The 13,791-nt window shown below is 46.7% G+C and overlaps 1 protein-coding gene and 1 non-coding gene across 2 annotated transcripts; both read left to right on the top strand.

The window, feature by feature from the left end:
• Window positions 1–6,511: 6,511 nt before the first annotated feature.
• Window positions 6,512–10,395, top strand: CDKN2AIP (CDKN2A interacting protein). Its single transcript, XM_010709875.3, has 3 exons — window positions 6,512–6,914; window positions 7,023–7,153; window positions 7,979–10,395. Exons 1-3 carry the CDS (start codon window positions 6,694–6,696, stop codon window positions 9,613–9,615), a joined length of 1,989 nt encoding a protein of 662 aa, XP_010708177.3. The 5' UTR covers window positions 6,512–6,693; the 3' UTR covers window positions 9,616–10,395.
• Window positions 10,396–11,971: 1,576 nt separating this feature from the next.
• Window positions 11,972–12,258, top strand: LOC146544436 (RNase MRP). Its single transcript, XR_014883272.1, has one exon.
• The last annotated feature ends 1,533 nt before the right edge of the window (window positions 12,259–13,791 follow it).

The raw sequence follows: 13,791 nt of genomic DNA, 5'->3' as shown, positions 1-13,791 counted from the left end.
ACACGCTCAGTGCAGTAATGAAATCCGTAATTCCTATAAGCAATTAAACTGTGTATTATCAACTTGCAGTTTACTGCGTCATGGTAGAAGAAATCTTGTGAGAATTGAAGGACACAGAGATTGTTTCAGGGAGGGTATTCCATATGTTGAGGGTGACCAAAAGGGCTTCATTAACACAATTACAAGAAAAGCAGATGGACTAGATAAGGAGATGGAGAGGACAGCAAATGACAGGAAAAGACCAAGGTGATGAAGTGTTTTGGTGCAACTGAGAACACAGCTGATCTGACAGAGCAGCCAGCTGCTGCTGAAAGGAGGCTCCGTGGGCACCCAGGCAACAAGTGATTAAGATATTCATAAATGTAACATTCTTTCAAACACAGACTTCATAGCTTGGCTCCCACATCTGGCTCTACAGAATGAGATAAGCATCAACGCTGGCACAGGGAAAGTCACAGAAACCCAGGATGAAGGAAGAGGAAGGACACACAGAATTACCCCCTCAGCAGAAGCAAGCTATTAGCTTGGCTTAACCATTGTTGAGATCCAGTTGTGGCTCAACAGTTAGCAACAGCACCACCTGAATCAGCATAAGCCATTACTGCCCTGCAACCACACCTCTCGCCACCTGTATCTGCCCCTCACCTATCCCCCTCAGTGGCACCAGCAGAAGCACTGTCTGATAGACCAGACTGGAGAAATAAGCAGCTGAAAAAGGTGCCTCTCTTCCCTCCCCAACGTTGCTTTTCAGCCAAATCAAGTTCCTAATCTGGATCACCACATAACAGAGCAAAACAATTGTGCTAGCAAAGATATCAAAGAGACAGGAGTGAATGGCTGGGAGCAGAGACTGTCTTAGGCCAGAACTGGAACAGCTGCCCAAAGAATTGTCAAACTATGCACTCAAAGGGCTAAAGGGCTTTGCAGAGTCAGGGAAATCAGTGGAGGTATGCTAGAGAAGGAAATACAAAAAAGAGCCACAGCCACAGGCCAGGAAGATAAGTGCAACAGCACTGTTTCAAAGGACCTTTTTGACAGGTCAGGTCTGGTGTAGGAAAAAAACAACTGTCACAAGCAGGATGAGAGCCAACAAAAGGTTGGCTTTTTTGTTTTTGTTTTGTTTAAAAACAAATCTGTCTGTGATCTGCAGTGCATCCATCAGATAAGAAGAGACTTTGCAGAACAAAAGGAAACAAAATTCATATGCATCAAGATAAATGGGTTAAAAAAAAAAAAAAAGAGAGAGAGCAGAGTCAAAGATGGTTATAGATCTGAATGACAGTGAGTAATTGTGTGCCTTCCTGGCAGGATCAAAGTCCCTACCCAGGAAAAAACAGGGGTCCTTGTACAGGGACTGCAGATGGAATTTCAAGTTGAGATGGTCTCTGAAACATTATACAACAGTTCCTCAACAGGTAGAAGCCTATAATACTGAATTGATTCCTTCGCAGTTTTAAAAATAAGCTTAAAGCCTAACATACCTAAAAATGTACCTGCACATGATTTTAGAAGTGGCAAGTATTGACAGTACTACCATGGAAAACACGGACCAAAAATTCTTCAGATGTTTTGCAAATAATCACATAAGAATGCAGAATAATTGAAAGCCGCATCTTTTAGTTGTTACCTTTTTGATGGTAGGAGAGGTATTTAAGCTCAGAAAACTAGACTGCTTCCACTGTAATTTTGCCACTGTCAAAAACTAGAACTACAGCTAAAAGTGTTTAAGAACTGATTTTGATGAAAAATTATTACATCGGGTTGTAAAATGAGATCACATTTGTCTATTTCAGTAATGAAATGAAAAAGTCATTCTCACTTTTTGAAGTTATATTGAACTTCTAGAGGTATTTGCATGCAATCTTGTCTCCTTCAGTGCCATCTAGTGGAATTAGCGTGAAATATCACGGCTACGCACAGAAAGGATATACAAAAGTACCACAGCTCGCTGAACAGCTCTATATTTTCCGGAGGTGCTGTACATACCAGGTAAATTGCAGGTTGTCAGGGATATTGCTATAACAATAATGAAAAACAGAGCCATGATTTTCAATAGCAATAATTCAAATTAGATTTGACATTGTTGCCTGAAGTTTCAGGAAAGCTCCCTATATCATTTCTAAAATAGTTATTTGTGGCTGCAAAATATGTAGTACATTCCAAATTCATACTGGTACAGCACGGCATAAAGATTTAATAGCACCCATTCGTGTAATGCAGCTATCCGCTGCCCAAGCCAATAAAATATTAGTTGTAATTTTTCTCTTTCTCCAAGGCATGAATAGTTTGACTGAAGGAGCAAGGCTAACCAGATTTGCAGGTGCTTACACTCTCAGCAAGGCAGGCATTTTAAAAACATAGTCACATATAACTACATTGTAGTAGAGGTGGATGTGTGGGTGTGGTTGTTTGCATGGACATGCACACGTGTATGTACGCATATGGAGATGCACACATAAATAAAAGTTTAGTGTAAGTGGTATCATCTCATTATAAATTCTTTTTTTTTTTTTCAGATAAAGTCTTCTTGCACATTTAGATTCTAGTTGAATCACAATGAACTCCCACCAATATTTGCATTATGATTCTTAATGCTGTTTTCTGGCTTTTTCCAACTCAAGGGCAGAGCTGTCTGCCAAAGGCCTAAGGCTTCCTATCTAAAAACCCTCTAGAGGTGGTCTCACAAGATGGATTTCTGCAGACAAATGGGTTCTATTTCTTTTGGTTGTTTATAGCACACAGAAAAGACAAGAAAACACCAGAACACCTCATACAACATCAGAAAAGGAGAGTATTTTCCTCCTGTTAGTTGTCCCAGTATATACTTACTGCAATGGAAAAAAATCGATTGAAATGTCTGTGTGCACAGAGTTTTCACTCTCCCTTCTCGAAGTCTCTGCTCAAATCTCAATGGTTCCTCTGTCACTGCTGTGCTTCCCATCACTTCTTATCCCTACGCCCAAAGTTGAGATTTGATTCTGTCTTTTTCTGCTCTACCAATTCTTCTGGCTTCCTCACTGACCTCCAAATCTATTCTCTCATTTTTCTTAGTTCCAGGCTGCTGGCATATAGTCTCTTCAAAGATTACTACAATATTTTAACTGTGATAAAGCAATTTTTTTTCCTCCACCTTTGTTCTTAGATCACATTTTCTGTCTGGAAATCCATCCTAAGCTTCCACACATAGTGTGGAAAATTTCATAGCAAGCAATGGATGTTTAGCAAGTTGTATGCTTTAATTTAATAAACTCACATAATGGGAAATAACTGACAACCCTATTGTAGGCATTGCTATATAATTCCCTTATAAAGTACTACTGAATGCAAAATAGTACTTCTAGATAGCAGTAAGAGCACAGGTGTAAGTGAAAGTGATTATCAGTTCAGCTCTTCATTTTTACCTTTAGTTTGTCCACTGCAACTTCAGTAAGTTTTCCTCAGCAGAGAAGTCTCAGGAGAGTGGGCGGCTTTGTAATCCGCAGCTGCTTACAGCAGTATAACTGTGGTGAAATAAAAACATAGATTTACTCTACCTTTCCTCCCACTGGCAAGCTTACATAGTCATTAATGCTCTTTTAGTAAATACTTTCTGCCATTCTAAGCGCTATTTGGAACAGTTGTATCTAACACACTTCCACAATCCCAGGTAATTAGATCAGAAGGCAGATGTGCACTGCTACATCCCCTGGCTCACTGAACAGTAATGACAGGTTACCTTGGCACACGCAGACGTGTGCCCCTGCAAGTACTGTCCCTGGCCAGTGTAAGAGACTTTCAATGCTCTGCTCCAGCAGAACAAACCGCATTCCTCATCACCACAAGGCAGGGCGTGCAAGTGCCTACTTATTACAAGGACCAACATACAGATGGTCTTCAGAGGATTTATTGGTCTTACCGGTAAGGTCCCACTGACGTTACCCTTCTGTGGCAATAACTCTGAGTTTTATCTTTAGCATTGCTGTGATGTTAAGGGTACACTTCTCATATTAAGCTGAATAACGAGTGTCACTATATATTAACCTTAACTGCACAGAACATAATTGAACTCACTGGGGCTGCTGCCCTCTGTGTTTCAGCAGGACTTGACTCCGGAAAAATAATAATTCACTAGTTTATAAAGGCAGAAATAAACTTTATTATACAGCGAGTGCAGGTGCAATACTGTGATTATAGATGCTGGTATGATTCACCTTGAGATTTTAGTTGTATCTTGCCAAAAGAAGCTATTATCAAGCCCCAAATGACTCTAACAACACTACTATCAATGTGGTATTTAGAAGATCCTTCCCTGGTGGGAACAAAAACATCTCTTTTCTTCCAATCTTAAAATTAAACGCACAGTATTAGCACCATCAATGAGGTGTTTAACTTCAAAATTGCCTTTCCTGGTGAGAACGAAAACACTACTTGTTTCCTTTTTTAAAATTAACAGCAGTGTTTTTCTCTCTTTTCTACTAAACGCACTTTTTTAATCAACCCGCGACACAGTATGTGTCTTGTTCTCAGAGAGCACTGCGGGTAGACAGCTATGTGTCTGTGTGGGCACGTGCACAACGTTCCACGTTCTGGGGCTGGGATCTGGCCTGCTTCCAGCATGACACCGATACTTGGTCGCCTTTGTCCCAAGAGAAAGGCTATGTTGATTTAGAAGGAACATTAATTAACTACAAATTAAGAGCATAACGTGCCAGAAAAGCACCAGAGCTCAGATAATCCTCACAAAAACTTTTTGTAGCACAGAAGCGTGAAGGATTCTGACTTCTCCAGCTCTGGTTGTGTTCACCTGTATGGTCAGAGGGCAAAGAAGCATTCTCTAAAGTTGGGCAAAAAAATGTTGTTCTAATCAATTAATGAGTCACTCTAGTACAATAATGTATCAGGCCTTCTAGTTGTACAGGGTCTTCAATACTCCCCGGAAGGACGCCTCTGGAGGGGCCCAGGTCTAACAGGTGAGACCATATTACCTTACACAAATGGAGTGACCAAGTGCAGACACAAAACTCTAAGCTGTGGAGGGCTATCTATGATGTTTGGCACCAAGAGACATCATTTCACCAGCAAGCCTGGAAATACCACTTCTGGAATCCCTCTGAGTGTATGGCATTGCCCCATCACTCTCTAGAGTCTAATTCACCCAAATTGCTACTCTTAAGTGGTAAGTTACCAATTTAGCGTGGACTGGTCCTCAGTAGTTTCACTTGGCAGCTGAGTTGGCTGTGGAGCATTCAAGGTTGTGCTGTGCGCTCTGCTACCTTCACAAGACGACCAGTAATTCAGCTACAGCTATCCAGACCTGTTTGAATTCTTGCCATCCCTGAAGGGCAGCTCTCAAGTCTGGGCCAAGCCCTAGCTGTGTTTGTTAGAAAGAGCACTGATTCCTAATAGAGCGTGACCAGAAAGGCCAGCAGCATGGACTATCTTAGCTGGAGCGCACTCTCAGACTTGTTTGCCAGGGATTCCATTCACCTTTGCCTTTCAGTGTCTGTATCAACTCTGAAGTCAAGAATCGTGATAGCATGGAGTCAGAGGTGTAGAAGACAGGTCCACCCCATCTCTAGGTGGAAACATCAGTGTGGCAGTTGCATCCTTCAGATATTTCAGACTATACTGTCAGATAACCCACACAAAGGACTGACCGACATCTGGATACAGAGGAGTGACACCACACCAATGCAGTTTCTGAACATCCTGACATTGTTTCTGAACAAACCCATACCACTGAGTCATCACACCAGACAACTGGCTGCTCTTTTCTTGCTCTTTTTGTCAGGTCCCTGCATGCTCATGATCGTTTGTTTGCTCTTGCCACCAGCAATGCATGAGAGAACACTGGGTGGGTTAACCAAGAAAATAAGGGAAACACACTTCCCTCAGACCATGGGTACTAAGAAAAACTACATTCGTTTTTCTAGCACTGGTTCTAAAGGCAGCACCTCAGCGGACTGAAGCTTAGAGTTCTGCTGCAAGGCACTCATTGCTTTGCCACACAAAATTCTCCAATTATTTCTGATTAAACTCTAGGCTAAGTTTTTCCAGTGTAAGGACGGCATACAGCGCTGTACAGGCAATTGTGTGAACTCTTTGCAGCCAGCAGCCCCCACACTTAGCACATCTCATTTACTGAGGGCTTCTCCAAAATGCTGCAACAACTCGCCTCGCCACCACCTCCCAAAGAAGGTGAAAACACAAACAGTGACACCTCTTCTCCTATGTAAAGAGGAAAGAAAAGAGAGAAACGACACTCTGACAAACTCAAGTGCTGAGGGCTGCGGACAAACAGTTCTTCAGAAGCATAAACTCCTGGAAGCAGGAATCTGCTTGAATGCATCCATCCTTTTAATTAAAAAGCCCAGCGCAACGAAACAAGCAAGACTAAAGTAAAAACCGAAGCAACAGCGCTCTCAAGAGGACGGATGAAGCAGGAGCCCCGCCCTTCGCGGCTCCCCTCACAGCCCCGCCCCTCGCGACTTCCCTCACAGCCCCGCCCGCGCGACGCCGCAACCGTTAGAGCCGTTGGGGCGGGGCCGCCTCTCGCGCCGCAACGCAGCCTGGGGCGGGCGGCGCGCGCCGGCTGTGAGGTCATCGCGCGCGGCCGGAAGGAGCGAGCGGTCGCCGAGCCGTTGTTCCGCCGCGGGGCCTGGCGAGGCGAGCGGGCGGGGCGGAGCGGGCCCCGCGCGGGCGGAAGGAGCGGCCATGGTGAACAAGACGGCTGCCGAGCCCCTGGGGCGGACGGAGGAAGAGGTGGCTTGGGCGGAGGCGCTGCGCGGGGCCTGCGAGCCCGAGCACCACTGGCGGTACCGGCGCGAGTTCCTGCTGCGCAATGTGGGCGAGCCGCCGGCGGCGGGCAGCGCCGAGCTGCGGCGACTCGTCTCCCTCTCCATGGTGTGGGCCAACCACGTCTTCCTGGGCTGCCGGTGAGTTGCGCGGCGGGCGTGCGGGCGGGCAGCCGGCTGGCGGCTGACGGCGCTCCTCCCCTCCCCCTCCTATCTGCCCCCCATCCCGTCCCGCTCTCGCCCCTGCAGGTACCCGCCTCAGGTCACGGAGAAGGCGCTGGAAATGGCCGAAGGCATCCAAGTGACCGGCGCGCCCGTCCGCACCACGAGAGACGAACTGGTTGCCAAGGTGAAGAAAAGAGGCATATCAAGTAGCAATGGTTAGCAGATCATAGCTGTGACAATACATAGGAGTCTAGAACATGCTTGTGTTGAATGTGCTAGCTTTGCCTCGGGTCGAGAAAGTAACGGGACAACTGACTTTTAAAACTCCTCCTTAATTTTTTCCCTTCTCTATTTTTTTTTGCTCATAATTTGCTCATTGTTGCCTTAAAAACAGATGTAATGCACCTACATTCTGCTGGCAATATCGAGCTCTTTCTATGGCAGTAATGCTCTTGAACTTCTACAGCTGCTGCCGACTCTTTTAATGTAATGTAGGTGGTTGTGCTGTAGCTTACGTGTGTTCCTGTCTGCCTGGTGCTGAAAGCAAAGTAATGTTGCAGCTTTGTAAGAAACTCAGTCTTTTGCTTCTTAAAAGAAATCCTAAAGTGGTATTTTAAATACACATTCATGATATTACTGGACAAAATGCACTTATTTTTAAGGTCAGATAATCTGTTAAATCTGCTTTTGTCATTTTTGCTTTGGCCTTTGAGAGTACAAATATATGTGGACCTTTAGATCCCAAAACAAAAACCAAAGTCTAGCATATGGCCATTGTGTTTTTTTGGTTTTTTGGGTTTTTTTGCCAAACAAATGTTAAAATGTTTTGAAATGCTAGATTGCATTTCCAATTTTTGTGTCAAAAAATACTAAAATATTCTGAAATAATAGATTTATATTTGAAATTGCAATTCAAAGCATATTCCCAATATATACTTTTAATATTTAGGGGGATAACTGCTGGGGTTTTTAGAAAATAAGATAAATTGCTGCATAGTGCAGAAACCCAAAGAGAGTAACATGCCTTCCTTGTTTTGCAGAAGGGATAGAGGAGCCCGCCAAGAAGCGAGCTGTTGAAAAATGCAAAGATTCTAAGGACACTGGACAAGATGTGAAAACAACCAAGGCAGAAGTACCTATGGAAACAGAGAGCCCGTTGCCCAAAAAGCAGGAAAAAGACACTAAAGATTCGGAAAGCTCCCTGTCAACTTGCAGTTCAAATCAAGAAGCATCCACTGCATCAACCACAAAAGCAGAAGAAAAGTCTGCTGATGCTGAACATAGTGTTGAGCAAGGCCCAGCTCCGTCTTCATCAGAAAAAGAAGCAGGAGAGAATCCACCTAAGGAAGGCAAGTGTGAAAATGTGCCATCGCCTGAAAAAACTATGTTAAGTTCAGGGTCACCAACTACTGCCCCGCAGGCGGCAGCGGTGCCATCGGCTGTCACCACTAACACCCTGCAGGCTCCAGCGGTGCCACCAGCTGCCACCATCAGCACCCCTCAGGCAGCAGAGGTGCCACCAGCTGCCGCCACTAGCGCCCTGCAGGCAGCAGAGGTGCCACCAGCTGCCGCCACTAGCGCCCTGCAGGCAGCGGAGGTGCCACCAGCTGCCACAAACAACACCTCGCAGGTGGCAGCGGTGCCAGTGACCCCTACCAAGAGCACCCCACAGGTGGCATCAGTGCCGCCAGCTGCTGCCAAGAGCGCCCTGCAGGCGGCAGCAGTGCCAGTGACCGCTACCAAGAGCACAACACAAACGAGTGCTGTGTTGCTGTCTTCCAAAACCCAAGTGAGTGGTCTACCGTCCGTGTCCAAGAGCGGCACTCAGGCGGGCCCCTCCCTGCTGCTGGCCCCGAAAGGCAGCCCTCAGACAGGCACATCACTGCTGCTGGCACCCAAGAGTGGCACCCAGGTGGGCACCTCACTGCTGCTGGCCTCTAAGGGCGCTGCCAAAGCGGGTTCCTCGCTCCTGGCCTCCAAGAGCAGCGCGGAGGTGGCTGCCTCGTTGCTGGCTGCACGGAGCGGCACGCAGCAGGGTGCCTCACTGCTGGCCTCCAAGAGCAGCGCTCAGGCGGCAGCATCGCTGCTGGCCGCTCGGAGTGGTGCACAGCAAGGTCCTTCCCGCAGCGGGGCTCAGGCGGCCAAGAGTTCACAGCTTGCTTCCAAGAGCGGTTCGCAGGCCAGTGAAGGCCCTGCTAAAGCTTTGTGCAAACCGTTAACCAGTGAAGATGCAAAGGAAAGACAGCCTTTTTTCAACAGACTGTATAAGGCTGTAGCATGGAAACTGGTTGCTGTGGGAGGCTTCAGTCCTAATGTAAATCACGCGGAACTTCTTAATTCATCTATCCAGTCTGTAAAAGCTACGTTAGATGTTGCTTTCGTTCCCCTGAAGGAACTTGCAGATTTACCTCAAAATAAGAGCTCTCTAGAAAATATAGTTTGTGAACTGAGGTGCAAGTCTGTGTATTTGGGTACTGGCTGTGGTAAAAACATGGAAAACGCCAAAGCAGTTGCTTCAAGAGAAGCTTTGAAATTGTTCCTCAAGAAGAAAGTTATTGTGAAGATATGTAAAAGGAAGTACAAAGGTAGTGAAATTGAAGATTTGGTACTTCTGGATGAAGAATCAAAACCCTCAAATTTACCTCCAGCTTTATTAAATCCTCGGGAGATCATATAGGGGAAGAATCGCTGTTTGTACTGTGTATAGTATTTCGACACAAGGACTGAAGGTTAATTTTGTACTTTAAAATGTAGGCTTCCAGATATTTTGTATTTCTTTCTCAGTTTTGCAAGACAACTCTACTTCTTTCACTTGGTAGCAATTGTATGAAACTTGTTAGAGATGACAAGTGTGGATTTAAAGGTATGCCTTAATACGTGGCACACTAGTGTGCTGTTTTATTTGCAAAATAGTCTACCTACTTCTTCTATTTTTAATTAACTGGTTAAGGTACAACTTGCTAATTAAAACCTGACAATTTTGTAATTACTACGATACGGTGGCAGTGTGCTGAGTTGTCTGCCATGTCTTTTTTAGCCACGTAGGAGTGTGTATGTAGGGACCATAATACTTGAATGATTGAAAGTTGTTTAGAAACTTCAGTCAAGAAGTTGAGTCATCCATTTCAGATGTATTGTTCATAGTGTTCACTGTTGCTGTTATTAGAAAAGAGTTGGTTGACTATTTCTATGAGACCTTGTAAAATTTGCAATATAAATGACACCCTGATCTGATTTAATGTTGCACTAGCAGTGTAGATCCCATTTAACATTACATTAGCAAATAACCAATTAGCAGTCGAGTCACAGCTACTTCAGCCACTAAAACTCTGTAAGTAGACCTAATTTATATTGTGAAAAATCCTTTGCAGTTTTTTCAAATAAACATGGATTTCTATACTAAGCATATTTGACTGCTACTGAAACAATAAAATCTCTGGGATGTGTGTTTATAGTACTTTCTTATAGCTGTTAATTATTCTAGCCATTTCATTAACTGTGTGACACCTTCAGAGAAGCTTTACTTTGAGCAGTATCAAGCTGTAACTCTGCTAGATTGAGTTTTTGTTGGGATGTGTAATTTCAATACTGTACCACTGAGTGGACCTATACAGTAATAGCTTGGGCTTTTCTAACTGTCACTAAGGGGTAGATGAGCAAAAACAAGCTGCTGCTGTCTTCCAGAGACAGGAATGTCAAGTGTTTGCACTGAGCCCATTGCTGCTACTTTCTACGTGATGCTCACAATGGTTTGAAGCAAAGAAGGAGATTTATGTTATTTTCAGTGTTCTGGAAATACCTGCACAAATCGCATGTTCTAACTTATTGGTTAATGATGTGTAGTTGTGAAAGCACTATGTCTTTAGTGTTGTTTTGGATTAGTCTTGTCTGATTACAGTAGTTAGTACCACTTAATGGTGACCTGGCATCGATTGACAGATCTGCTGATTGAGTATTGTGGGATCAAGCAGGGATTCCTGGGATCTCAGCAGTAAACACCTCCACTTAAATACTTCGAGTCGTTTAGTGACTAAACCACAGCAGCACTGTTGTGCTGTATGGATGTGGCGCTGAATAGCAGCGGCTGCCCAGCCTCCAGAACCAGGTGCATGCCTCTGGCTGGCCAGCTCAGCCCTGCTTCCAGCTGGGCCCTGTGCTGCTGGGCCCTTGGCCGGCCTTACCTTGAGGTGGGTGTCTCGGGAGCTCCTCACACGTGTTTCTGGAGCTGACCCGCAGTTTGGGCCGCAGCCTGTTACACTGCTTCCTGCACGGTGAGATAGACTTGGTGCTTGCTTCTGGCACTGGGAGTTCAGGAGCCGTGGTAGCTGTGTTAGGAAGCCTTGCCTGGCTGGAGATGCCGAGCGGCTGAGGGGCGTCCCGCGCTCTCCAGTCTTCTGTGAACTGCCTGCAGATGGTAGCGTGTTGCTACGGGAAAGCCCTCATTTCTCATCCGCAGAGAGAAGCCGGCCTCGAAGGGGCGATCTGGTGACTGCAGAGCACTGCGGTGCTCGACGACATCGAGAGGAGCCTGGGGCTATTCTTACAGAAACTCCGCAAGTTCAAGTGTGGTATTTTTATTGTACGTTCTGCGCGGGATGTGGCCAAACGCATAGGTGATAACACGAGCAGACGGGCATTAAGGGGTAAGAATTCTCCAACCGCGCTCAGCGCTGAGTGACGAACGCAAAACAAACGCCGGCGGCGACACTCCGCCCCCCCCCCCACACGCACACACACACACAGCCTGCGGTGGGCTGCGCACGCGCCGTCCGATGGGGGCGGTACCGCGGCGCGCTGGTTTGCATAAAGTACCCACGGGGCGCCGCGCTACAGGGCTTCGGTAGCATTACCTGGCTGTGTCCAGCCGGCTGCGGGATGCTGCCCTGGATCGCGGCTGAGTGGCTTCTAGCCGTCAGTGCACGGTTTTCTGGGGCCGGCAACCAGGACAAGCTGGGCGGCAAACGTTACTCACCATAAGCTAGCAGAATCTCTTCTGCGAAGAGATAAAATAGGCGGTAGAGGAGTGAGAGACGGGATGTTCTGAAGACCTGCTCTCTAGGCTACGCACGGAGGACGCCTGTTCCTCGAGGGCCGCGCGCCCGCCTAGGGGAAAGTCCCCGGACCGCGGGCAGAGAGTGCCGCGCGCCGCCGGCGCCCGCCCCGCCCCGCAGCTCGCGCACGCCGCTGAGACGCTCCCGGGCCGAGCGGGTGAGCGCGGGGCGGGATTTCGTCACGGCCACAGACACGCAGGTAGTGCGGAGGCGAGTCCCGCCAGCCGGGTCCGCAGCACCAACAGAACGGGGCTCACTCTCAGGCCATCCCCTTTTGGTGAGCCCTCCCTTATTCGCATCGACCGCTCCTCCGCGAAGAGCCGGCAGCGGCGGCCCGGTCGCGCGGGGCTGCTGCCGGAGGTCGGGGCTACTCCGTGCACGCACGCCTGTGGCGGCCGTGGGGCCTCCCGCCGCATGCGAGCAAAGACCGCCGTCGTACCGCTCGAAATAGTCAGGCGTCCCGCTCTGTTTTCTCTCGGAGCTCTCCATGTGATCGAGTAGAAAAACAGATTTAAAATTCTATTTTTGTCATCTAAGAACATCGTTCAAAAACGCTATCAGAAAACCCACCGCCAAAGAAACAACTGAACTAGGGCACGGCTCAGTAGAGCTGTTTGTTGTTGAGAAACTGTAACGAAATCCCAGCGTTCTCGTCCTGCCCGCTAACAAGGATGCCTCCAAAGCTCTGTGCAGCCTGCACCTGCGGAGCCGTCAGCCCTCTGCAGGAGGAGCCTGCACGGACAAGATGAAGCTGTGCACAGACTCGTGGGTACGTTTGGTCTGGGGAGCCTACAGCCTGTGCTCCGGGATGGTAACAACTGTGATTTGGTCGGACCTGAGTGAGTGGGGGAGGGTCCAGCCAGGACGTGATGATACAGAGATGGCCCGAGCAGAGCACCGTCAGCACTCAACACTCAGAACTACAGCCTTTGGGGAGCCATGGCGGAGGGTTTCAGGTGCATTTAGGACACGCTCGCGTACACGTTCTGAGAAAACCAAGTGTTATGTCAATAGTGGGCAATGTTTTCAAGGATATAGAAGGATAATTTGAAAATGGCAGTTGATCATTTCTGAGCTTGGCTGTATATTGCTGAGGCACTGGGAGACAACACCAGTTAGGTATTTTCTTCCTTCAGTAGCATTTCTGCAAATAAAAACAAATTGACAGCTGTAACATCAGAAGCCATGCACTCTGAAGTCTGAGTGGTGGTGAAGTAACATTAGGCCCAAGCGGACTGCAGAACTGTCTGTTTTAAATGCTGTTGTCAGAGATGAATTCACACAGGGCAAAAGATGCTTTGCTCCTACTAGGAAAGCAGACCCGACGTTTACCAGTTTTTCTAAAACTTCTGTCATTCTAGATTTTTACTGCAGGCAAATAGTATGCACAGAGATGCTGCCCTTGTTTTGACAACAGTCTTCTAACTCAAATCCTTACCGAGTCTGTAACAAATGTCACATTCATAACTGGTAACTATAGGCATCTAATTACCCCATTTCAGTAGACGGAATGGAATTCATTTTGCAGACATCTGTGACAAGAGACCTGTGCTCCCCTTAAAGTCAGTGGAGACATTTTTAGGGCAAGCATGTTTACAGTGGACTACTCCCACCTTTATTTCTGATGTGGAAAGGAAAACATTCACATACGTGACAGTATTATGAATTTTTTAAGCTAGGCGTTCATCAGGTAATTGGTGTTGTTTCAAATGCACAAACTCAATTATTTTACAGTTTTACTCACTGTCTTTTAAAATGTTTTTCATAGCATAGGAGTAATTAACTATGGTACTAGGTGATAC

Source organism: Meleagris gallopavo, chromosome 4 (assembly GCF_905368555.1).
Source record: "Meleagris gallopavo chromosome 4, MGAL_WU_HG_1.1, whole genome shotgun sequence".
Classification (NCBI taxonomy): Eukaryota; Metazoa; Chordata; class Aves; order Galliformes; family Phasianidae; genus Meleagris; species Meleagris gallopavo.
This window is presented reverse-complemented; position numbering and strand designations above follow the sequence as displayed.